The sequence below is a fragment of the Phymastichus coffea genome, unplaced genomic scaffold (genome assembly GCF_024137745.1).
Source record: "Phymastichus coffea isolate CEN01 unplaced genomic scaffold, Cenicafe_Pcof_1.1 PCOF00201, whole genome shotgun sequence".
Classification (NCBI taxonomy): Eukaryota; Metazoa; Arthropoda; class Insecta; order Hymenoptera; family Eulophidae; genus Phymastichus; species Phymastichus coffea.
The window spans coordinates 181441-203199 of NW_026707012.1; the positions used below are offsets into that span (position 1 = coordinate 181441).

The 21759-nt window shown below is 46.2% G+C and overlaps 1 protein-coding gene across 1 annotated transcript in view; it reads right to left on the minus strand.

The window, feature by feature from the left end:
* Positions 1-2138: 2138 nt before the first annotated feature.
* LOC131673854 (protein groucho-like) overlaps positions 2139-21759 on the minus strand; it is a 42982-nt gene continuing 23361 nt past the window's right edge. The window contains exons 4-11 of the mRNA XM_058952193.1: positions 20236-20280; positions 14739-14876; positions 9780-10062; positions 8466-8491; positions 5841-5984; positions 4517-5088; positions 3544-4423; positions 2139-3070 (exon numbers count right to left, since the gene is read on the minus strand). Coding sequence (XP_058808176.1) covers positions 2963-3070; positions 3544-4423; positions 4517-5088; positions 5841-5984; positions 8466-8491; positions 9780-10062; positions 14739-14876; positions 20236-20280 — 2196 coding nt within the window. The 3' untranslated portion in view covers positions 2139-2962. The remainder of the gene's footprint in view (positions 3071-3543; positions 4424-4516; positions 5089-5840; positions 5985-8465; positions 8492-9779; positions 10063-14738; positions 14877-20235; positions 20281-21759) is intronic.

Genomic DNA, 21759 nt, shown 5'->3' on the forward strand with positions numbered 1-21759 from the left:
GCTGTCGTTGCACTTGCGTATCTACCTTTGCACGCGCCTACGCGCGCGCGGTATTATGCATGCGAACTGGCGATGATCGCGCGGGCTGTATGTGCATTTTGAATTGATTTCAGCGGGCCGCCGAGAGAGGGAATTTCGTATGAGCTGCTTTTGATTTTCAAAATGCTAGGCCGCGCTCGAGTCGTGATTACGGTCATTATGCATGCCACATTTTCGGCACTGGGCAATTTCGAACGCATTTATGCTTTCCCTCTCTCTCTCTCTTTCTTTCAGCGACGTTCTCCGTATTGAAAAGTGTTTTTTTCCCTCGCGCGAGCGAAGCACGCGAACACAATCGGATTACTAATAAGAATGTTAAAGAGGGGGAAATGTAGGCCGATGCAAATCGAGGCTTAAAATTCAACTCGACAAAGTCCCGCGCGCCTACCAGGCCGAATCGCGCCTTGCGTGCATTTGCATCGTATGCCCGCGCGCGCGCCTCTTTCCTCGGCGTGCCATTATAATAACATTATGTACGTGAACCTGCCATTGAATGCGCGCGTATAGGCGCGCGTTTAATTATACGATCGACGGCTGTGTTTTGGAATTTTTAGCCTCGGAGAATTTCATTAGACCGCGAAGTGATTATCGGTGTTTCTTCGTTGTTATGTTAGATACCGGCACAATTCGAGTAATTCCTTTTTATTGCATTACATTTTTATTTCACTCTTACGACGCTGCGTGCTTCAATCAATTTACTTAATTTTTTTTCATGGAACAAATACACGTTGTCGATGGTTCCAATAGCGATCATATAATCATTTTACATGCTTATTAACAAAATTTTGTGTAACCTCATTATTATGATTAGTTTAGATAAAACCGCTCTCTTATCAAATAGCTTGACGGAGTAGTAATGAATCTTCCCTTTTTATATATTGCAAAATGATACATATATATAATATGATTGTAAACGTAATATGCCTTGTCGGTATTAATTTCAAGTCGTTTGGCAATCGGTCCGGATACCGATCAGAGTGGCGTAAGAAAATCATGCTATTTTTTCTCACTTTATATTTTATAGCAGTCGTGACAATCTTTTTCGTTACTTTGGAGCAGCACGATAAATCAAGTAATTGCAGCGCATTTAATGCTTCAATACCATTCTCCAGATATTTCGAATAACGTTGCAATTGTTTGTTTGTCTGTAAACCTTAGCAAGCAATCGATTCGCACAGGTGTCAAGGATTAGGCAAGAAAGTAAGGTGTGTCAGTCCAATGTCTATAGCCTCAAATTTATCTAAAATATATAACAAGGAGGTATTTGAATGTTTCTGTGTAACCTAGAGTTAAGAACTTAATGCATTGAGTAAAAAAACTACCTGTAAGATTCAAAATAACTATATTTTGATACGACTTACTAAACTTTTCACGAAAGAGAAATTTTTTGATCCGCGGTATTTTAAGACGAACTTGAAGAAAATAAAATTGCTTTTACACGAGCAAGTCAATGCATTCGACTATCTTTCATCTTACGAATGCAACGCATTAGCTAAGATTGCAAATAGAAGTACAAGCTGCACGGAGTTAGCGAGTTAAGCCATTAGTTGGAATAAAACGAAGAAGAAAATTAGCCAAAGTTATCCAGGCGCAAAAAACCAAATGGATCGGAGCAATATATTTGTGGAGAGAGCCGGCGCTATCACTGTTAATAGACGAGAGCGAAAGAGCTGTAGAGGCCGGTGTGACGGCGTCGCATGGAGTGCGCAGCTCCGGCAGCGTGTATACTTTCATGAAACATTCAACGGCTCGTTTGACTGGCTACGTTTTCTTTTTCGTTCCTTCCTCGCGTGCACACTTCATCGACCTCGCGCTCTCTCTCTCTCTCTCTCTCGCGTCCGCGCGCGCGTGGAAAATGTCTCTCTCGCGGTTTATTAACAATTTAATCAGGTTGTATCGCGCGGGCGCGCACGGCACACTTGTATTATATACTCTTACTTCGCCTCGGGCGAGTGCATAAGATTTCAGAGGCGCGACGGGTAGGTAATGGAACTGACCTCGAGCAGTCTCAAGTTTCTTCTTTTTTCTTGTTTGCTCGTGTGCTCCAAGAGGGGAACGCATGTATCATTGGGATCAATTAATAAACTGGTTTGCACGTTTACTTTTTTTTTTTGTCATATTTATTTCTTTACTTGTAATAGACTCAGTTTTCGTGTACGTGTGAGTGTCGTATGTGTGTATGCGTTTCACTAGCGAAACTTTATATCGCAAATGTGAAGTGTATCGTTACATATACGATTCGACATAATGATATATTTACAGAGCTTTTTTTCCATAATAATTCTTTTTTCTAACGTGTAACTTCTAATTGTTTTTTGTTTACATCTGAAAATCCGCTTTTACTTCGTCACTGGAGATCTTCGCCGTCGTCGTCGCGCACACAAAGACAAAAAAAGTGATGGGTCACGTAGAAAAATATGACAGTATGTACCTAAGACGTTAAAAGCTATATACAAAATGTACATACAAACGTTGAATGAACTCGCGAGTTTACTCTGCAAAACGACGACTTCTTTCATATTTCTGCTATTTTTTTTTTGTCGTTTTCTTTTCGCTTCCCCTCGAGATAAGAAAGAAGTACAGAGTGCACCGAACGAGCGCGACGCGCGTGCACCCATGCCCGTGTGTCACAATTTCAATGCAACGATAAATTAAAAGGAAGAAAAGAAAAGGAAAAAAAGAAATAAGCAGGAACGCTCGTCGTCGCACTCGTCCACCACGTCTTTTTTGTTCACTAAGTAAAGATGAAAGCGTGAGATAAAAATGAGACAGCTTGTGGTGCAGTACAATGTAGAGGTAAAAGGAGGGGAAGGCGTCATATGTACAATTGGGTTAAAGAGAGAATTGAGAGAGATTATCATCCTCGGTGGTGGAGGTGGTGGTGGTGGTGGTGGTGGTGGTGGTGGTTCTGGGGCACGCCACTTCAGTAGATGACCTCGTAGACGGTAGCTTTCTTGTCGCCGGAGCCAGTGACGATGTACTTGTCGTCCGCCGAGATGTCGCAGCTCAGTACGGACGACGACTCCTTCGACTGCAAACAGAGCGACGTAATGGAAATTTAAAGACTTACTCGATAGAGCGGTTCTCCATTCTCGAGTGCTGCTGCTGCTGCTACTGCTACGACTGGTGTCTTGAACGACGAACGATGGGTAATAGCTCGGACGCGACAGCGGCGGCAGCACTCGAGGGGCTTGGCGAGTGTTTTAAATCGATTCCGTCGAGAGGGAGGGAGAGCGCAATACAAATTATTTTTCAATATCTGTTACTTGGTTTTTCCCCTTGGTTGGTAACGATGTACTCGTGTTATTTTTCAGGACGGAAAAAGGAACAGTCGATCGAACGCAAACAGAAGCCAAGCGTCCGCGCCAAGGGAGAAAAAAACTCGCGACGAGCGTTGAACGTAGAATACAAAGCGGTAGAAAAAAGGCGCCCAACCGCGAGGGAAATAAAAGAGGCACGCTGCGTAGATGTAGAGGGTCGTAAATTGCGAATCGCGCTGCTCACCTGGAATATCGAAGCGCCGTAAGGAGTGCGCCAGGCGTTGAGCAAGTTGTCCTTGCCGGTAGAGACGAACCACTTGCCGCAGGACGCGAATCGCAAGGATAGCACGCAGGACTCGTGCAGATGGAGCTGATACTTGTCGGGCTTGGTTGCGTGCAGCACCTCGACGTTCGAGTTCTCCATGCCGACGGCCAACCATTCGCCGGTGGGGCAGTAACCGAGCGAGAAGATCTGCGAGGAGAAGTCGTGCTGCTGCAGCTGACGTCCTTCTCGCAGATCCCACGATCTGACGGTGTTGTCTAGGCCACCGGTCCACAATTTCGAGCCGTCGGCCGAGATGTCGATGCACGAGGCCCCGTCCGTGTGGCCTTGGAATTGGCGCACGAGCGTCTGGTTCTGCAAGTCCCAGACGGCGATGTTGCCGTCGCTGCAGCAACTGAAGCAGACCTTGGAGTCCGGCGAGATGGCCAACGCGTAGCAGGCAGGCGCCGACGAGGTCAGCTCCGCCTTGATCCTCGGCGTTGGACTTGCCAGATCCCAAATGCTCAGCTGGCTGGCTTCGCCCCCCACGATCAGAGTCCGCCCGTCGGGCAACAGCTTCACCGATCTGATGTAGTTGTCGCGTTGCAGGCAGTCGAGCTGCGACACCGGCTTCGAGTTGCTACTTCCGCCCTGGCTTATGTCCCAGACTTTGACGCAGCCCTTGCCACCGGTGTACACGTACTTGGTTGGATTGGAGATGGTGACCGCGCAGACGACCTCGCCGTGAGTCAGAGTGTTGATTTGGCGCGCGTGCCGCGGAATGCCGACGCCGCTCAAAGCGTCGGGCGGGAAGGGCACCGGAACCATGACGTTGTCGTTGGACACGTGGAAGCTGTACGCTCTGCAATGAGAACGGAATGGGCAGGTTAAGAGAGGCGCGCTCGCGGAGTAGATCGATCGCGACATATCGGAATTCGAACGGACGAATACTTACGGCTTCCCACCGGGTACCGTGCCTACGGGAACAGACGGCACCCTCATGGCCCCATGCGGGTCGTATAATTGTTGGGGCAGACTCGCCGGCACCCTAGGCGCGGCGTACCCATTGTAAGCCATCAGCTCGACGTGAGCTGGGTGTTGCGCTCCTGGTGGCAGATGATGAGTTGGACCAGGTGGATAATGGGCAGGATAAGCAGCAGCCGGCGGCGGCAATCCTTGCAGAGCTTTGCTCGACACCGAGGGCTTCAGGGGTGGGGCCGACGTCGGTGTCAGGGGCTTGGAGATCGGCGTGGTTGCCTTCTCGCGCTCCTCCATCTTCTTCGCCGAGGGCGTGCTGGCGTTGCTGCTCGTGCCGCTGCGAGGCGAGTGCGGCGGCAGTTCCTTCTTGGACGTGCCGTTGGCGCCGTTGCTCGCGCTGTTGCTGCTGCCCCCGCTGCCCAGGTTCGACACGCCGAGCTTGTCGATGCCGTTCTCGCGCGGCGACGTGGTGCCGTTCACCGCTGGACTGTTCGGGCAGTCGCTCGCGTCGTCTACCACCAGGTCTTGGTCGCTTTTCTCACCGTCGCTCTGTTGGTTCGCCACCAAATGCCAAATGTTTGATATTAGTCTGGAGCGTTCTCGACGATTCGTCAAATCATTATCTACGCGTCGAGATGAGTGTGTGTCTTTCACTCGAAAACTCTCGAGCCGATGGGTATTGAAATAAGAGAAAGATCGGGTCATAACTCAAAGGCTCCTATTGAACCAGCGAAATTGAAATTCTCTTTGAACGTAAAAAAACATCTCTCCTGCTAAAAAGACTTTCAAGTCTCTTCGTTTGCCTCTCTTCTCATTCAACGTAAGAAGATTGAAAGGGAGAAAGGGAGAAACGGAGAAACGGAGAAACGGAGAAACGACTGTCTATAGATTTAGCTCTTTTCACATTCACTTCGTTTTCATTTTTTTTTCCTTCTTCTCGAGCGCGTGCCATCTCGATGTTCCTCGTAAAAAAAAAAAGTTTGGTTTATCTCTAAGCCCCGAAGTCGAGTGTCGCGTCGCGGTTTCATTACCCAAATTGCTTTTGCGCCAATCTCGCTGATTAGAATTAGACAGTGACCGGGGTTTTAATTCACTTGCGCGCAGCGCGCGAGCGTTATTACGCGGATGCGAGCGATAAAGTTTCAACGACGGCTCGACTCGCTTTACTCGATGGAGAAACGGTTTTCGGGACTGCGCGAGAAACTTGCCGCGGAATTAGTTCGTTATAATTTCAAAGTCGCACAATCAGTGCGTTCGCTCGCCAAGCTCACGACGCATACGATATGCACGTAAGAACTTACATGACCGAGATCCTTGTCGTGCTCCTTCTTGAGCTTCTTGATGTGAATCGGGTGATCATGATGATTCTGCGCGGGGTGTCCGTGATGCGACTCCTGCGGTGAGCGCGGTCTGATGTACTTTTCACCTGGCGATATCGAGCTCCTCTGCAATCAGATACGTTTTTACAGATACATACGTACGTCTTCCCTTATATCTTACGCGGCATCAACGATTCGCGCCTTCGTTCCAAATCAACGCGTTCGCGCAGCTGCGATAGCGTCGCTTTCGATTGCCGTTCAACGGACTGCCACACGTTTACCGACAAAGCAGTGTCGATTAATCGTCCTTCTCTAAAAAGTAGAACGATTAGGAAGCACGGGAAACCCACAGATGACGGCGTCGAGCTAATCAATCTATCGACCATCGAAGCAAAGTTCAATGATGCGTGACGAACGGAAGCGTCGAATGTACATCGAAGTGGGCATCGTATCGAGCGGCGATTTCTCTCAGTTCTCTCATCATCTGATTAATCGCGTCACTCCACGATTCCACGATGGGGGCGTGCTTGTGTGCGCACATTATGTATATATCGGGACCAACAAATCGCCGGTGAAACGAGACTAATTGAATCTCGTTCCACCGTGATATATGTATTATCGTACATATATCACGATGCCAAGTAAATGAAACTAGCTACCGTTGTAATAATGTGCTTGTAATTTGTAACGATGCGACTTTGAAGTGTTCATTTGTGGGAGCAGAGAAAAAAAAAAAAAAAAAAAGAGAGAGAAAACAAATGCCAAGAGTCTTGCTCGTGAGAAACACGAGGGAAGGGAATTCAAGAGCGTATTTCTTCGTGTTAGAGAGAAGCCGAGATACATTTCGGGTTTCGTGCCTCCGCAGTTTCCGACGTTCCTTTTTTACTCGGTGCTTCTTGTGAAAGTCGAAAGATAAGCGACGACGACGCTGGGAAATCGAGCGTGAAGTTGTAGTACGTCTTTCGCTAAGTGAATTACGCCCGATATACGCTTCTATTTTTGTCATTCAACGGAAAGTACAATCGTAGTTTTCATTTCGCAGAACCTGTCTCTCGAAAGATGTAAATCGAAGAAACTCGTTTCTCACGACTAAGCGAGAAGCAAAATGAGAGAAAGAAAGAGCCGAGCAATTTGGCAATCGTTGGCGCGCAAGGTGTCAAAAATCCGACAAGTTGGGGGGAATTCGTCGAAAACAGCGTCATAAAAACTCGCGCATAGCAAGAAAGTCCCAAAGAAAAGGGTTCTCAGGCGGTCGGCGAATAAACAAAGCCTTCGTCTCTACTGTTGCAGCGAAAAAAAGAGAGAACCGAGAGGAGCCGTGCGGTAATGGGGCATAATGGAATTCGAGGGGATTCGTGGGCGTGAATGAGAGGCGAAATAAAAGGATTGCCTTGGAGGTGCGACGCGCGAGAGCAGCGCGTATATGGTTTATTTAACGAATTTCTTCCTCTTCTTTTTCTTCCCCTTTCTCGTCTTTCGGGACTACGCAGTCTCGTGGATATGATTTGTCGGTGCGCAAGTCAGGCGTGACTCATTAGACTTGTTCGCCGCGTGAATTATTAAAATTCGTTCCGAAGAGGCACGAAAAAGTACATCGCGCGCAAAACGAAGCGGCTCGGCGCGATTGAATTATTTCGAAAGCTACGGGCAGAAGGGACGAGGGGAGGAAGCCGGAGCACGCGCTTCTCTGAATAAATTAATGAAAATTACAGAGGTAGGCTAATAAACATGGCAGTTGATCCTTGGAATCTGGCCTCGCGAGCAAAGACGTGTAATTGAATGAGCGCGCCGCGCGCACAACACGGACCGGGAGAAGGAAGAGACCGGCGGCATCGGGAGGCAGCGAGAATAGAAAAGGAGAGGAGATATCTAAAGGAGGAGACGGGGAGAGAGTGATTACAGAGGGCGAGAGAGGAGATACAAAAGAATGAAAATAGAATGAGTAGGCGCGCGAGCGAGGGGGCGTCGATGGGCGTTGCGGTCCGGCGATGATTACAGGCTCCGAGCGCGGAGCCTCTTTTTCGCGGAAATGGAAGCTCGCGGGCAGCGGCGGAGGGCCTCTGCCGCGCTAATTATCCCCTCGCGGCGGAAGAATGCAACCCCCCTTTCTCGCAACAGAGACAGAGGCTAATGGAGCGACGAACAATAAGCCACGAACGAGCGTGCACGGCTCGCAAAATTTATCTCTGCGGTTGCTTTCGATGCTTGCCCGCGACTCCCGATCGCATTTTTCGATCTTTATGCTCGTCATCTACCGAGTCTGCCGCTCCTTGCTTCGACCTTTCACATTTACGAATTCATCCGCCGAGTCTCGGATTCTAACTTTCCTCGTGTATGTCAACTTGGTACAACTCGCTCTAACAATCGAATTCAAACTAATTCTCACTTTCGAGCTTTCACAAGTTCGCTCAACGAGTGTAGTATTCGATATAGGAATAAAGGACAATTTCCACTTTGAAAATATTTCCCAACGATTCTTACTGACGCGTAATGGCAATTATTGAACGTAACGTAACCACAAAAAATAAATAAATAAATGAAACCGGTCACGCCGCGCGAAAAATCGCAAAAAAATTGCGTGAAAATTATATTTATTTATCTACTCACGTGTCTCTCCTCCGCCGAACTGAGTCCTGGAACAGAAAAATAGAGAAAAAAAAACGTTGATAAAAAACCTCTGGTATCCATTCTCTTTCTCTGTCGCTGCGTCCGAGCTTTCGCGTAAATAAAAACACGGCGAGAGAAGAGTCGACGCTTTTCGCGTTCGCACTCGCGAAAAAAGCCACGCGCACAGGTGCGCACGCGCGCGCACACGTTGATTTAGCTACGCTACCCTCCTCTGTAAAAATAAAAAGAAAAAAAAGCACTCTGCCACGCCGATAGAATGTTAATAATGTCGTGTGCGCTATAAATGATCCTCTCATGCATATTCACGCGCGCAGCTCCGCTGCTACTGCTGCTTTTCAAAGTTCTCGCACGCGCAGTTCTCTCACTCTCTCTCTCTCTTCGTTTGACGAGCTCACATCTTTCCGCGGATCAAACGTTTTTCGCTCGTCGATTTTTTTTCCGCCCCGAGAATTTCGGAACAATTTTTTTTCTCTCATTTCCAGGAAACGCAACCGAGAGAAAATTAGCGAATATGTACATAGGGCAAGATGTAACTTTTTCAAACCCAAAAAAGTTCTTCCGTGTTGAGAACAGGCGAAAGCTTCAAATTAATTCGCTGCTTTTTTTTCGTTTATTTGTGTTTGTTTTTTCTTTTTCGTTTGGATTAAAAATATTACGTTCTACCCGGGTAATCGCGTTTTTCAATTTTCAACTTTGACTCGCTCTGTGCATGCGCGCGCGAGTTTGCGAACGGAAAAAAGATCGAACGATTAATTATCGAAAATACCGACGAGCGATGAAAAAAAAAAAAAAAAAAAAAAAAAAAAAAAAACACGATTCGCTCTCGCGCATGCCAGTCCTAATTATTTTGCAGGGTTGGCGGCGCACACCGGCATCGCCACACCGCGTCACGCCAAATTGCAAATGGACCATTATTGGCCTTGTTCTTTATGTGCACAACGACGGCCGCAGCCGCACACGCGAGCATTTGCATTTTTAGTGCCTCGTGTAAAATGGATCCCCGAGTTTTTCCGAACTTCGGTGAAAAACAAAAAAAGAAGAAAAAAAAAAAAAAAGAGGCGCGTCGCGCGCGTATACACGGGGGACTTTATTTTATGTGCCCGATCAATGCGATACGGCTTGTTCGCGGCGTTATTCATACTTATCGAGGGAGGGGGTGTCGCAGTATATGAAAAGCCCCGTGGCCAATGGCTTTTATTATTTTCGACGAGGTGGTCGACCTTCGATAAGCTGACCTAAGTTGGAAAAGCAGCCCGGAAAAGCGCGTCGACAACGCCAGTGAACAATGCTTACCTCCATTACTCTTGGCATCGTCAGGCTGACTGTTGCGATGTATATCAGGCTTGCTGAGCATCGAAAGAGGATGCGAGCTAGCACTTCCAGGTGTAGGTGGAGCTCCAGGGTTCAAACCCAAGCTGAGAAGAGCCGCCGAGGTAGAGGTGGGCACTGGTAAACCACCAGCAGGTCCCAGTCCTGGCAATCCTGGCAATCCTGGGTGAGGACCGAGTGTGGCGCCGGGGGGTAACTGTTGCATCTGCATTTGCTGCAATATCCTCGACATGTCGGGTCGCTGTTGCTAGAAAAGTAATCAAAATATATGGTCAGACATTTGTTTAGCAAAATTGTGTACTTGATATGATTGATTGACTATGTTCGGCTTGGCAAAACGCGAACGTTTGTCGCGGACTCCATCTAAGAACGAGTACAAAAAATGAAGCGTAACGAACAGCCTGAGAAAAATCAGATTTTCTTGTTCAAATTACTCCTCATTACTATTTTTTCAGTTGCTCTACCCCCGACTAATCCTCTATATATCAAAGTTAATCTCATAATTACCGCGGAAAGCTACGGCGTCTACTACCAAAGGGATACACGGTGAAATCGATGTCTCAGCGATTCGTCACGAAATAATCCCAACACGTCCTCGCTCGCTCACTCGCAGCTTCTCTCTCACCCTCCGATTTTCCAAAGCAGCGTTCCATTTCCTCTCTCGCTCGCTTGAGTTTACAAATCGGTCCTCGTGGCGCGCGAGCCCGGAATACGTAATAAAGAGAAGAGAGAAACTTGCTAGAGCGCAATCACTTTAAGCGGCAAGTTTCTCCTGCTTCTCTCTCTCTCTCTCTCTCTCTCTCTCTCTCTCTCTCTCGTGTAAATTAAGAGCTACCGCATCTCTTCCCGAATTCTACGGAGTTTACATTTCATAAATCTCTCGATCGACCCTGCCTCTCGTAAATTATCTCGTGTCGACGAAAAAAAAAAAAAAAAAAAAAAAAAAAAAAAAAAAAAAAAAAAAAAAAAAAAATACACAACGAGCAAGCGCTCAGGCGTGAAACCCTCTTTTCACGGCGGGTGGGGTTGAAGCTACTACACTAGTCATGGGAATTATTAGGCGCAGCGAGTGGCAAAAAAAAAATGTTCTCTCTTTTGCGAGGCTAGCGAGCTCTCCCCCCGTACGGATTATCGGTCACTGCTGCGCTCCGCTCGGCGATTCTTTTTTCCTCGCGTTGATCGAGTATCGAGTGTTTGAACAGCAGTTTTGCTTTTGTTTGCCAGCAGACTTTTAATGATCTGGCCGGATTACCATCGGAAATACCGTAAACAAATCACGAGTGCGAATTAAATTCACAGTCGTGAAACTACACTCAAGTAGCACAACTTCATCGCGACAACAGTTAATGAACCGCTCGTCTATTCCCGGAACGAAAAAAAAGAAAAAAAAGAAAAAAAAAGAAAAACAGACAGAATAGTAGTAAGTGGTCCTCGAGTGAGAGAAAGAGAGAATGCACAGCACGCGCACAGGGTTTAACACAACAACACGTGTCGCGTACCCCTTCGGGGGATTCTCTTTTTTGCCGGCAACGCTGCCGCTGCCAGATGGGCGTTTTATGAATTTTCGAGCGAACGAAAACAAGCTCTGAAATTCCATTCCCGATCCCGCGGCGGCGGCATCTGCTTCTCATCGACTAAAATAAGCCAAGTCAGACTCGCCCTCGTTGTCGTCTCTCGCGGCAGCAGCGCTACCGGGTCATTTGGAAAAACGAGGCTCTTTCCAGCCGAACGAATCGGCTCGCTCGCTCGCGGGAAAAAACCAGACTCGACCTGCCGACGCTTGTAAATGCGATCGCTCAACGTTTTCGGTTGAAATAGACGCCCGCGCAAGACGTCCGCCGTTTCCAAAACAATAGTCTGACACTGGGACGCCATTGGTATACGCGCACGGGAACGAAGCCGCTCGTTTATAATAAACTTCCGTGCGAGCGGAAAAGTTTATTTATGTGTTTAACCAACTTTCACGACCGCGCGCCGCCACAACTTCAATATAACCAGCGCGTCGGGTCGCCGTGGAGTTCAGTTTTCAAGTCAATATAGTACATTTGAAGCAGACGAGCGGGAGCGAGAGAGCAGGTGAGACGAGAGCGAGAGGGGAAAGTTGGATGGCCCCGAGAGTGTAGACACTGGCGTCAAGACAGACACGCGTGAACACAAGGGACGCGATACGCGCGGCTAACGCAAGGTTTGCAAAGCACGAGGAAACTATACACACGCCAAGCAGGCAGGCAGGCAGGCAGCGGTGTTATTAAACGAAATATTGATTCAAGAGCCCTGTTTACTCGCAGTAATGCATATTCATGCAAGCTTGCGCCTTGTGTCTCCATTATTTCCCACCTATGAGTTCTTTCTTGTTGTTTCGACGCCTTGTTGTCGCGAGGCTACTCTCCTTTTGTGTGCTCGTTCTTCGCATTGCCAATTTGCCGAATGCCCGTTAATTTCTGCTGGTTCACCGAGTTATCTCGCTTACGAATGATCGAGACGACGGATTTTTGCGTTGAACAACTACGCTCGGCCGATCGGTGCGAATAATGATTTCCAGTTTCAATACGTGCAACGCAATGATGGGATAGTTTATCGCATTGCTCGTTTTAATTTGAACTGGCAGAGGCCTGCCGCGAACGCTTATCAATCGACAACGCGGCACTTTTCTACGCGCGGCTACGCAAAACGATCGCGCCCTCTGCATACCGTCAGCTAAATCGCGCCTCTAACTCGAACAAGTGGCGCGTTTATCACGAACATTCAAGGGAAATCTACGGAACGTTGAAAATCCGCCGAAAACGTTCGTCGCCGACGTCGTCATCGCGATCACTTTCCGTCAACGACACTTTGGCCTATAACCCAGCGACGCGCGGCGCAGCGCCGCGTAATGCGGGGGCCGACACGTGTCGCAGCAGCGCGTAATCCCAGCCCCATAATACCGAGCTGCGTGTTCGCGGAACGCCGACAGCGCTTCCGTCTTACGCTGCTCGGGCTCGCTACAACACGATGTGCTGGGGCTTGGCTCGGCGCTGCGCGCGCGCGCGCGCGCGCGCTTGTGTACTCAGGCTGATGAGCACGCCGCGCTAAACTCACACCGAGTCTGTGCGTACATACGCCGATGGAAATTACCTGCGATTTCTCTTCGCTCGCGAGCGCGCATGTGCACGGCAGCTTTTCTTTTCTCTCTCTCTCTCTCTCTCTCTCTCTCTTTCGTTTGCCACCTCGGCGAGCTCTTGGGCGTATGCGTGTTATTTCGACGTCTGTTTGATCAACGAGCGCGCGCGCGCTGCGTTTGCACGTTCCGACGAAAGTTGGCGAGGGGGCTTGACTAAGTGGCTGCTTTTTAATGTCGGATATTTTTCGCGACCTTGTATTCGGATAAATCACATCGAATGCGTGGACCCGACAGTTATAATACAATAACTTCATCAATTGCCTTTCGTTTGCGAAAATGGCATTAATCGAATCAAAGATCTTTTCATCGATGTTACCGCTATTGATCAATTCGATGGCGCACGCGGGCAGATTTAATGGTACGCTAAGCTTGCATATGCAAACTCTTCTCTCTCACCATGTATACAAATAAATAAATCACACATACAAGCAAAGCACGATGCGTTCTCCCGTTTCTGCGTCAAATAGTATTTTTTCTCGATCGCGCCTGACTGTATATGCAAAAAAAATACCCGTCTTCATTATCATTGCGAGTTTTAGTAACATTTCACGTCATCGTGATTTTTGCTCTTACATTTTTGGAGTAAATTCGATCTGCGTTCAACGGATGCGCGCTACCGTGTTTGTTTCCGTTAACTCGTCGATGGTAATGATTACGATTATTGTATTCGAGCCTGGAGAACTTTTATCGATAGAACGTATCTTGCGTAATAATAAAAGCAGCTTGATCGAGTACAGTTAATAAAAAAATCCGTCGATAAACTCGTTATTACAAAACCGTTAGAGGGAGAAAAAAATACCAGGTCGAACCTCCCTCATTAACAAGCGCATTTCACGCAAAACGCGAACTCCACAATTATACCGCGCTCGTCGAAACTCAATCATCCGCGAAAAAAGGAAATGGTCTCGCGCGCGCGTACTCGCTCCCGACACTTCATTAAAAGCACAAGTAAAGCCCGTGTCCCCGATCCGTGTGTAGCGGGACAACAAAGAGCGAAAGCAGAAGAGAAAAAAAGCATCGTCGAGGTATCTCTATAGTTACGCCACTCGGCTCGAGCGCATTATACCGTCTAATAAAGCCGCGAGAGCGAGGGAATCATTCCTGTCGTGTCGACGAGCCTGCTGCTGCTGCTGCTGCTGCGGCTGCAGCGCGTGGAACTCAATTATGCGAGAGTGAGAGACGCGATCGAATGCCAATTTCATACCCCGACTACGAAATAAGGGCTGCGTCATGAATGCATTAGCTATGCCTTTTTGTAACATGCGAGATTGGATTGTTGATTAATTATTAATGATCATATTCGATGAGTATCAGCAGCAGTTATCGCGTAAATTAATCGCTCATGCATATTTGATCGCGCGGTCGAGCTTGCGATAGAGGTTCGGGTATTGGCGCAACGTTACCACCTACAGACAGAATGCTATAGGCACGAGGAGGCCAAATATTACACGAATTAACAGCACCAGTATAACCAGCAGCGGCGTTAGCTAATCGCCTGTGCAGGCCGTTCTCTTTCCTAATTTCTTCCCGCTTATTTTTTTTTTGCTCTGGTGCTCGTTCGCTAATGACGGGTCCTGCACTTGAATCCATGAATTTTTCATGAAACGCTCGCACGCCTCTTCTGTGTAAAACGTCCAATTTTCGTATTCATCGGCCTCTTCTCTTTGCGAGAGCAGCGAGTGTATAATGCGACTTGTTTTAACAGCTGACTATTCGATCCGTGCGCTGATGGATGGTCTACAAAGTTTGGAGAGAAGGCTTACCCCAACAATAGAGTTGAGCTCTGTCATTGTGACCTGCTTCGCCCGATCAACGGCAGTGGCGACTTGCTGCTGGTGGTCCGAAGATAGGAAGGGCAGTATTTGCATAATGATGGCGTTCAACCTCTTGACTATTTCCGTCTGAAAGCACAGGAAAAAAAGATGAAAAATTAGTTTCCGAGAAGCTTTCAAGTAATTAGTCAAATAGACTACCGTGAGAAATACCAAGTCATTTTTCTCAAAGGCATCATCATCGTCGTTGAAATAGAATCGGCAAAGAAGAAATTCTCTCCCCCCTATCTCCCACGTGCTTTTCTCGCGCAGAAAATAATACGTTTGACGTGCCAATTTTAGCTTGTTATCTGTTGCGATGATCAGAGCAATTGTAGAAATTACTGCTCGTTCCTTTTTGCTTCGCAAACACGAGTGTAGTTTTCTACTGATAAGCGCGAGCGGCTTGCGGAGTAATTTTTCCCTAATTAAAATCGAAGCGCGACATTCGTCAATCGAAATACTCGAGCGCGCAAGGAAAACGAATAGAAGCCGTGTTCGGTATCGCGACGAGCGCACAAGAGCTCGCGAGTATTTAATTAATCGTCAGGGCGCGTCGGCAGCAAACGGAAAGGAGCCGAGCGCGACTTCCGCCGTGTGACATAAACATGCGAGAGACGCGAGCGCGAGCGATCGATGATCGACGGAATCCTATGCGGGCGGACAGCGCCGGTGCGTGATTCGAAAGTAAAGAGAGGATCGCTCGCGCGGGCCGCGTGCTGATGAGCATCGCGCCACGACTGTCTTCCCGTAATTGACGCGGACAGAGTGCCTCCCCGAAAGTGGCACCTCGCCCTTTTCGCTCGTCAACTTTTCACGGGACGCGAGGCGCCGCTGAGCAAATAAACCCGAGCGGTTCTGCGAAAACAAGAGAAGACGCGAGCGAGCCTTTTGGAGTATTCCCCCGGCGAGGGTGAGAGCCGCCGGCGCGAGGCGATTTTCTCTATTTTCGGTCGGAAAGAAAAAGACAGTCGGATTTTCCAACGTCGCGCGCGAGCGTTAAACGTAAAACCCTGCCAAGTATCAGCACCTCGGATGCGCGCAAAGAGAGGCGCAAGTGTAGAAATCTCCTTTACGTTTTATGTATTTCGCGATTTTACAGCCAGTGCCGATGCGCTTGCTCCTCCCTCTTTCTTGGCTGCCAACTTTTCATTTTCTCTAGCCCTTCTTTTTTCTGGCTCTCGTTTGGACGTTTCGTTCATAAACTCTTGAATGGATTGATTTATTTGCTTTAGTCAGGTGACGATCAATTAATCATTTCAGGTTAACATTTACTGCACAAATATTAAATCCTAAAGTAACCGTGATTATAATATGGATCAAAAATTTTCGCGAATGTTGAATAACTCGAGTGACTCGAATACGTCGAGTTTATGCTAGTTCGATAAAAAAGTTACTATTGTAAGAAGACAGAGTCATCTACAGGAACAATAATTGCGAATACCTTGGGCTTGAGTCAACATTTTTTCATGTTTTTTCTACTGTATACCGTAATCGTACTTTAGCGTCAGCCTTCTAAAACTGGAATCGGTTTTTTTTTCCAACAAATCAGTCAATTACAGTACTTAAATTCTTTTTCGAATATGTTCAATACACAAATTATACGCTCGATTGAAAATATCTTTAGTCCAACGTATAGAAAATATTTGACAAAAGCCAGTACTGGCCGCAAGTGAAAATATAAATACAGTATAACAGTGGCAAATCACGACAATTTGATCGCGCCGCGGCCGATACACACACACATACATATACAGAAGGGGGGGGGGGGAGTCGAACAATCAAGCGAATGTAGCAGAGAAAGGGGAAAGGGGAGGAGGCATCGTCCGCAGGTGGCGAGCGATAAGCCCTGCGGCCAATTTCCTCTCGTTAGAGTGGCCTCGTTAAGTGCGATTATTGGCGAAAAGCCTCTCGACAAAGAAGTTCACTCAACCAACATGTGTGTGTCTATACATCGTTTTGTAAGACGCACAGAATTCAAACCACTCATTTGTTAACGCTTCTCTCTCTCTCTCTCTCCTCTCTCTCTCCTCTCTCTCTCTCTCTCTCTCTCCTCTCTCTCTCTCTCTTACGCAAGCTGGTAGCGAATGATGCAAGTAGGGTAAGAGTTGTTAACTGCTTTAATCAAGTTTGGCAGGATGTGTGTTTTTGTAATTTGGTACAAGCGGGTATTTATGAATTTTCTTTTTCGACAGTATATGGTTTTAACATTTGTTTACTCTGTTCTTGGAAGAACGTTTTACCATTTTTTTTCTTTATTCGTTACAAAGTGAAAAAATATACTTTGAGTTTTGTTAACTGTATTTAATTTTTTATGTCGATGTATTTGACTTGTTGCGTACTTTTACGCAATGCCAATTTTTTTCTTCGTTTGTCATATGCTCAATTGAACAGTGATCGTTAACATAAATTGTCTAATTAATGATTCAGTATCAAACTGTTCAGTGCTGCGAGGGACAAAAAAAAAGTAACGTTAAGAATTTAGCGTTTCATCGAAAATTCATCAGATTTCAGGAACTCACTTCGTACATAAATCGTTTTATATGCCATAAGTAAATATATCTCTCGAAATGTTTAATTGAACAACAGGCAGTACTTCGAGGAAATTTTGCGTTAATACGCGATATTATCGCGGTGACCGGCGGTGACTTTCCTTGCTCGCTAAAATTATACACCGCAGTTTATCAAAGAACGCGACTTTAATAATTACGAATTGTTTGCTCGGGGTTCAATTAAGCGTTTGAATTCCTTCGGCAAACACTTTGGGTTAGACAGCGGCTGCGCCGACGCGTCTTGAGAATTGGGATGAATCGCGCAAACCACTATATTATAAAAGTCTCTTAGCTACTGAATTATTTTCTCTCGTGCGAAGATGTTATAATTTTTCATCTTTCCCCAAGATTTAAGCAAATGTTATATGATGTTTTTTTTACTTCTTTCCTCGCGATGAAAAATGATATGAACGAGGTGAGTTTGGCTTGCATAATACTCGTGATATTATCAATCATGCTTCGTGCCGATTTCGAGATATCGGCAAAAATGCTAATTATTCGACATGTGCCAAAAAATCTGAATTTTTTGTCAATCCAAAAATTACATCATCTCACTCAGTTACTTTTCTTCGATTCTATGTTTTTTTTAACCAGCATGCCCCACATAGTTGTCTCAAGAGTGCGATTTCAAAAGTCTTTCAGATACAAACGAAAAACAAAAAAAGAATATAAAGATAAAATTGGATTTAGGCGCATGAGTACATACGAATCGAATTCTTCTTCTCTTGGGAACGACAGCACGGAGAAGAAAAGATCCGTGGTGTGTTTTGGCCTATCTCGAGCAATTTTTACGACCTCCTGCAGCGGAGGAAGAAGAGTAATAATAGATTCCCCTGTCTCTCTTCTCTCTCTCTCTCTCTCTCTCTCTCTCTCTCTCTCTCTCTCTCTCTCTCTCCTCTCTCTCTCCTCTCTCTCTCTCTCTTTCTTGTGCACACAGATAAAAAAGCAAACGAAGCGTGCGCTTCTGTGGCTGTTCACATCGAAAATAAGACGAGGGAAAGAGAGGCCCCCGCTCTGTGGGAAGTGGCAAGCTGACGATAATGCTTAAGGCGTTTTACGATGCGTATAGGCCGAGGCTGATTTGTTGAATGATTGGAAAAATAATCTTTCGCGGACGCTTCCTTGCGATGCGGTATTTTTCGATGTTCCGTCGAAAGCCGTGTTTCGTCTTTTCCTCTTCGTTCGAAATACGCAGCATAACGGACGGAGGCAGTGAGAACGATAATCGAGGTCCAAAACGAAAAATCATCGGAGAGACAGGAAACATGCCAAGTGAAAATGTATCTCTGGTTAATGAAGAAGAAGAGAAGAGACTCGGAGTGTCCGTAGTATATAATAATAATAATAATAACGAAGCCCGCATGTGACACTTTAAGCTGGGGGGAGGGGGGGGGGGGCACCTGGTCTTAAGTGGCAGGTGCGAGCTGCTATTAATCGAGGCAGATCCTTCTCGTCGTAAAAGTAATTGCCGCGCGTTATCGCGAGCGCTTGGCGACGACGAGAGATTATTTGGCGACCGGCGAAGAGGAGCCACTTAGCCGAAGCGAAGTACTTTACCGGAATAATCTCCTCGCGAGAGTAAGACAGTCGTCCAAAGTGGCTTTGTTCCTTCTCTCCGGTGTTTCTCGTATAAATTATACGTATATGACCGCGCCTCTTTTTTCACACAGACGTGATTAATGAAAAGCTCTTCACGCGGCCGAGTTGAGAGTACATTTTAAGTCTATTTCGAAACGACGCATTACACAAATCAGCAGAGAGAGAGAGAGAGAGAGAGAGAGAGAGAGAGAGAGAGAGAGAGAGAGAGAGAGAGAGAGAGAGAGAGATAGTGCTTTCCCATGCTCGCCAAAAAATGTGCGAAAGAGAAAAAAAAAAGCAGACACGAAGATCGAAATCACGTTTCGCTAATAATCGAATGATACGCTCGTGACATCGCTTGACATCGCAAAGCCCCCAATAAACCCATAATTTCTCTCTCTTTCCGTCCCCTGCCCTCATTCGAGCGGTACACTGTCCCTTTCGCGAGCATTATTCACAGATTGAAAAACACGCGCGATCGCATATACGGGGGAGGCAGCAGCACGAAAATCAAATCATGCTCACGCGCGCGTCGACGTCGCGAAAACGCCGACGGTAATTGACGAGGCTGTACGTTCTTATCGGGTCGCAGCCGTCGCTCGCTTCACTGCGTCTCTCTCTCTCTCTCTCTCTCTCTCTCTCTCTCTCTCTCTCTCTCTCTCTCTCTCTGCCAAAGGGGAGCCAGTTTCAACCCTCATATATATACATGGATGTGACGTGAAAAGGGGGAAACTACGAATACAATGGGCACGCGATGACGCACGCATATACACACCCAGGCGATTTTTCTAGCTCGGTATGGAAAGTGTTTTTTTCTCGTTTCAGCAGGTTGTCGGTGAGATAACAAGTATTGCGTTTTTTGTTGCGAGATGCCTTTTGGTATTTTTAACATAGTATCCAGATGCAAGTACTTTGGTGATTTTTATATTTACTCGAATGAAATGTCCAAACGCTTGGCTGCGCGATAGTAAGTTAACGTATACAGTACATTTACGTGTGCCATGGCCGAGGGAAACGCGAGTACGACCGGCACGGTATAATCCTTGATGTAAACATAATCATCGACGGTATTTACCGAGGAGCTCGAAATCTACCTGGAATCCGTCATTGACGAACACGGAGTGACAGTTTTGGTCGCTGACGCGATCGAGTGGTCCTGTTGTAGCATTTTCTAAATAGCACCGCGCGTAACAAGAGTTAAATAACCCAGCGAAAATGTATTATCAACACTTGATTGTCACCTGACTGACTGGAATCCAGGATTTAATAGTGACCGTTTGCTACTGTAATAGTTTCAATAGATCATTCATGCAAATTACCTGTTTGTGCATTTCGACGTTGAGGCCATACGACATTTCGTAGTACTGAAAACAGAAAGGCAAAAAGTGAAGATTAGTTACATAGTCCAAGTAAGTTTATTATCGATCGACTCATCGCGCTCTGAGTCACGCCGCTAAAAAAGAATAGCCCGATTGTTCTCGTCGCGCGGCAACGATAAAGCAAAAGAAGCAAATGGATGCGAATCGGTTATAAGCGGATGGTGAAAATCCATCTGACTCTTGGCCGCGGAGTCTCTGCGAAAGAAGGGGAGCTCTTCTTAATTTTACGAGCCATTAGCCGAGTAACAACCCGAATTGATTGTTGCGCCTTCGAGTGAAGTGAGTTACATTGGCGTCTGAGATTGCTCGAGGGGGCAGACGAACATGCTTGTACAGCACTTTCACTGCCGGCGAAGAAATTAATTAACGGCGGAAAAGCAGCGGAATAAATAAGCAGCCGCAGACGACGATGACGACGACGACGACGACGACGACGAGGAACGCGAGAGTGAGAGACTAGAAAATCAACTAATTTCCGAGTGGCAGCTGGGTAATTCATTAGGTAGAGAGAAGCAATCAAGTTTAATCTGCTGGTAGCTCTCTCGGCTTCTCTCTATACCCTACTGCCGGGGTTCTCTCTCCCGATAAATCTTCGACTCGGCGACTTCCTCTTGTGATTAATCGCGTTTAAACTAGTCGCCTTCGCGTCAATTAAATTGTGCCGCGCCGCCATACTCCACGGGCAATTTTCAAGCGACAAGACGACGCGACGCTATATTATCCAAAACGATGCTCTTACATTATTGAGCTTCGCCGCCGCTCCTCGGCTCGGCTCTATTTTCTATCTCAATCATTTATTTCCTTGAGAGCTGTTTTCGCGCGTTTATTAGTGCTCGTGATCGCTATTTTTCAGCTGAAAATCACATTTGTCTTTCTGTAGATTTATCGAGAAAAGTATAGCAAGGTATTAATAAATCAAATCTATGCTTGGAAAAAATTAATTTTATCGCAGAGAAATTCAATCTTAAGTATGAATTATTATTAACCTTTCATGAAATTCAAACTTTATTTTCGTTTCAACTGTATTTCATCATACGCTGGCTGATATATGGGGAAATCCACGAAACTTTTAACTTTAGCGTAACTCGAATATTTAATTGTAAAAAAAATGCTTGAGTGACATCCAAATGTTTTTACGAAACTTCAAAGTATAAAATTTCAATCAATCGTATTGAAATTTTAGTACAACATTTTCCTAATGTAAATATTTAAAATGAAGTCAGTTGTATGAATGTGCTACTTAATATGTTATATTTAATTAAACATATTTTTACTTGGATGTACTTTTTGAGTATTGTAAAAATCATTATTCTGATGTTTCTATGTAATTTACTTTAAAAAACAAAATAAAACTGTGGTTTCCAAAATGATATATTATGAAAAATACTTGAAATATAAGTTGTCATAATTGAACATATAACCGCATAAATATTTTAAAAATTGTTTTTCTGCCTACACAACTGC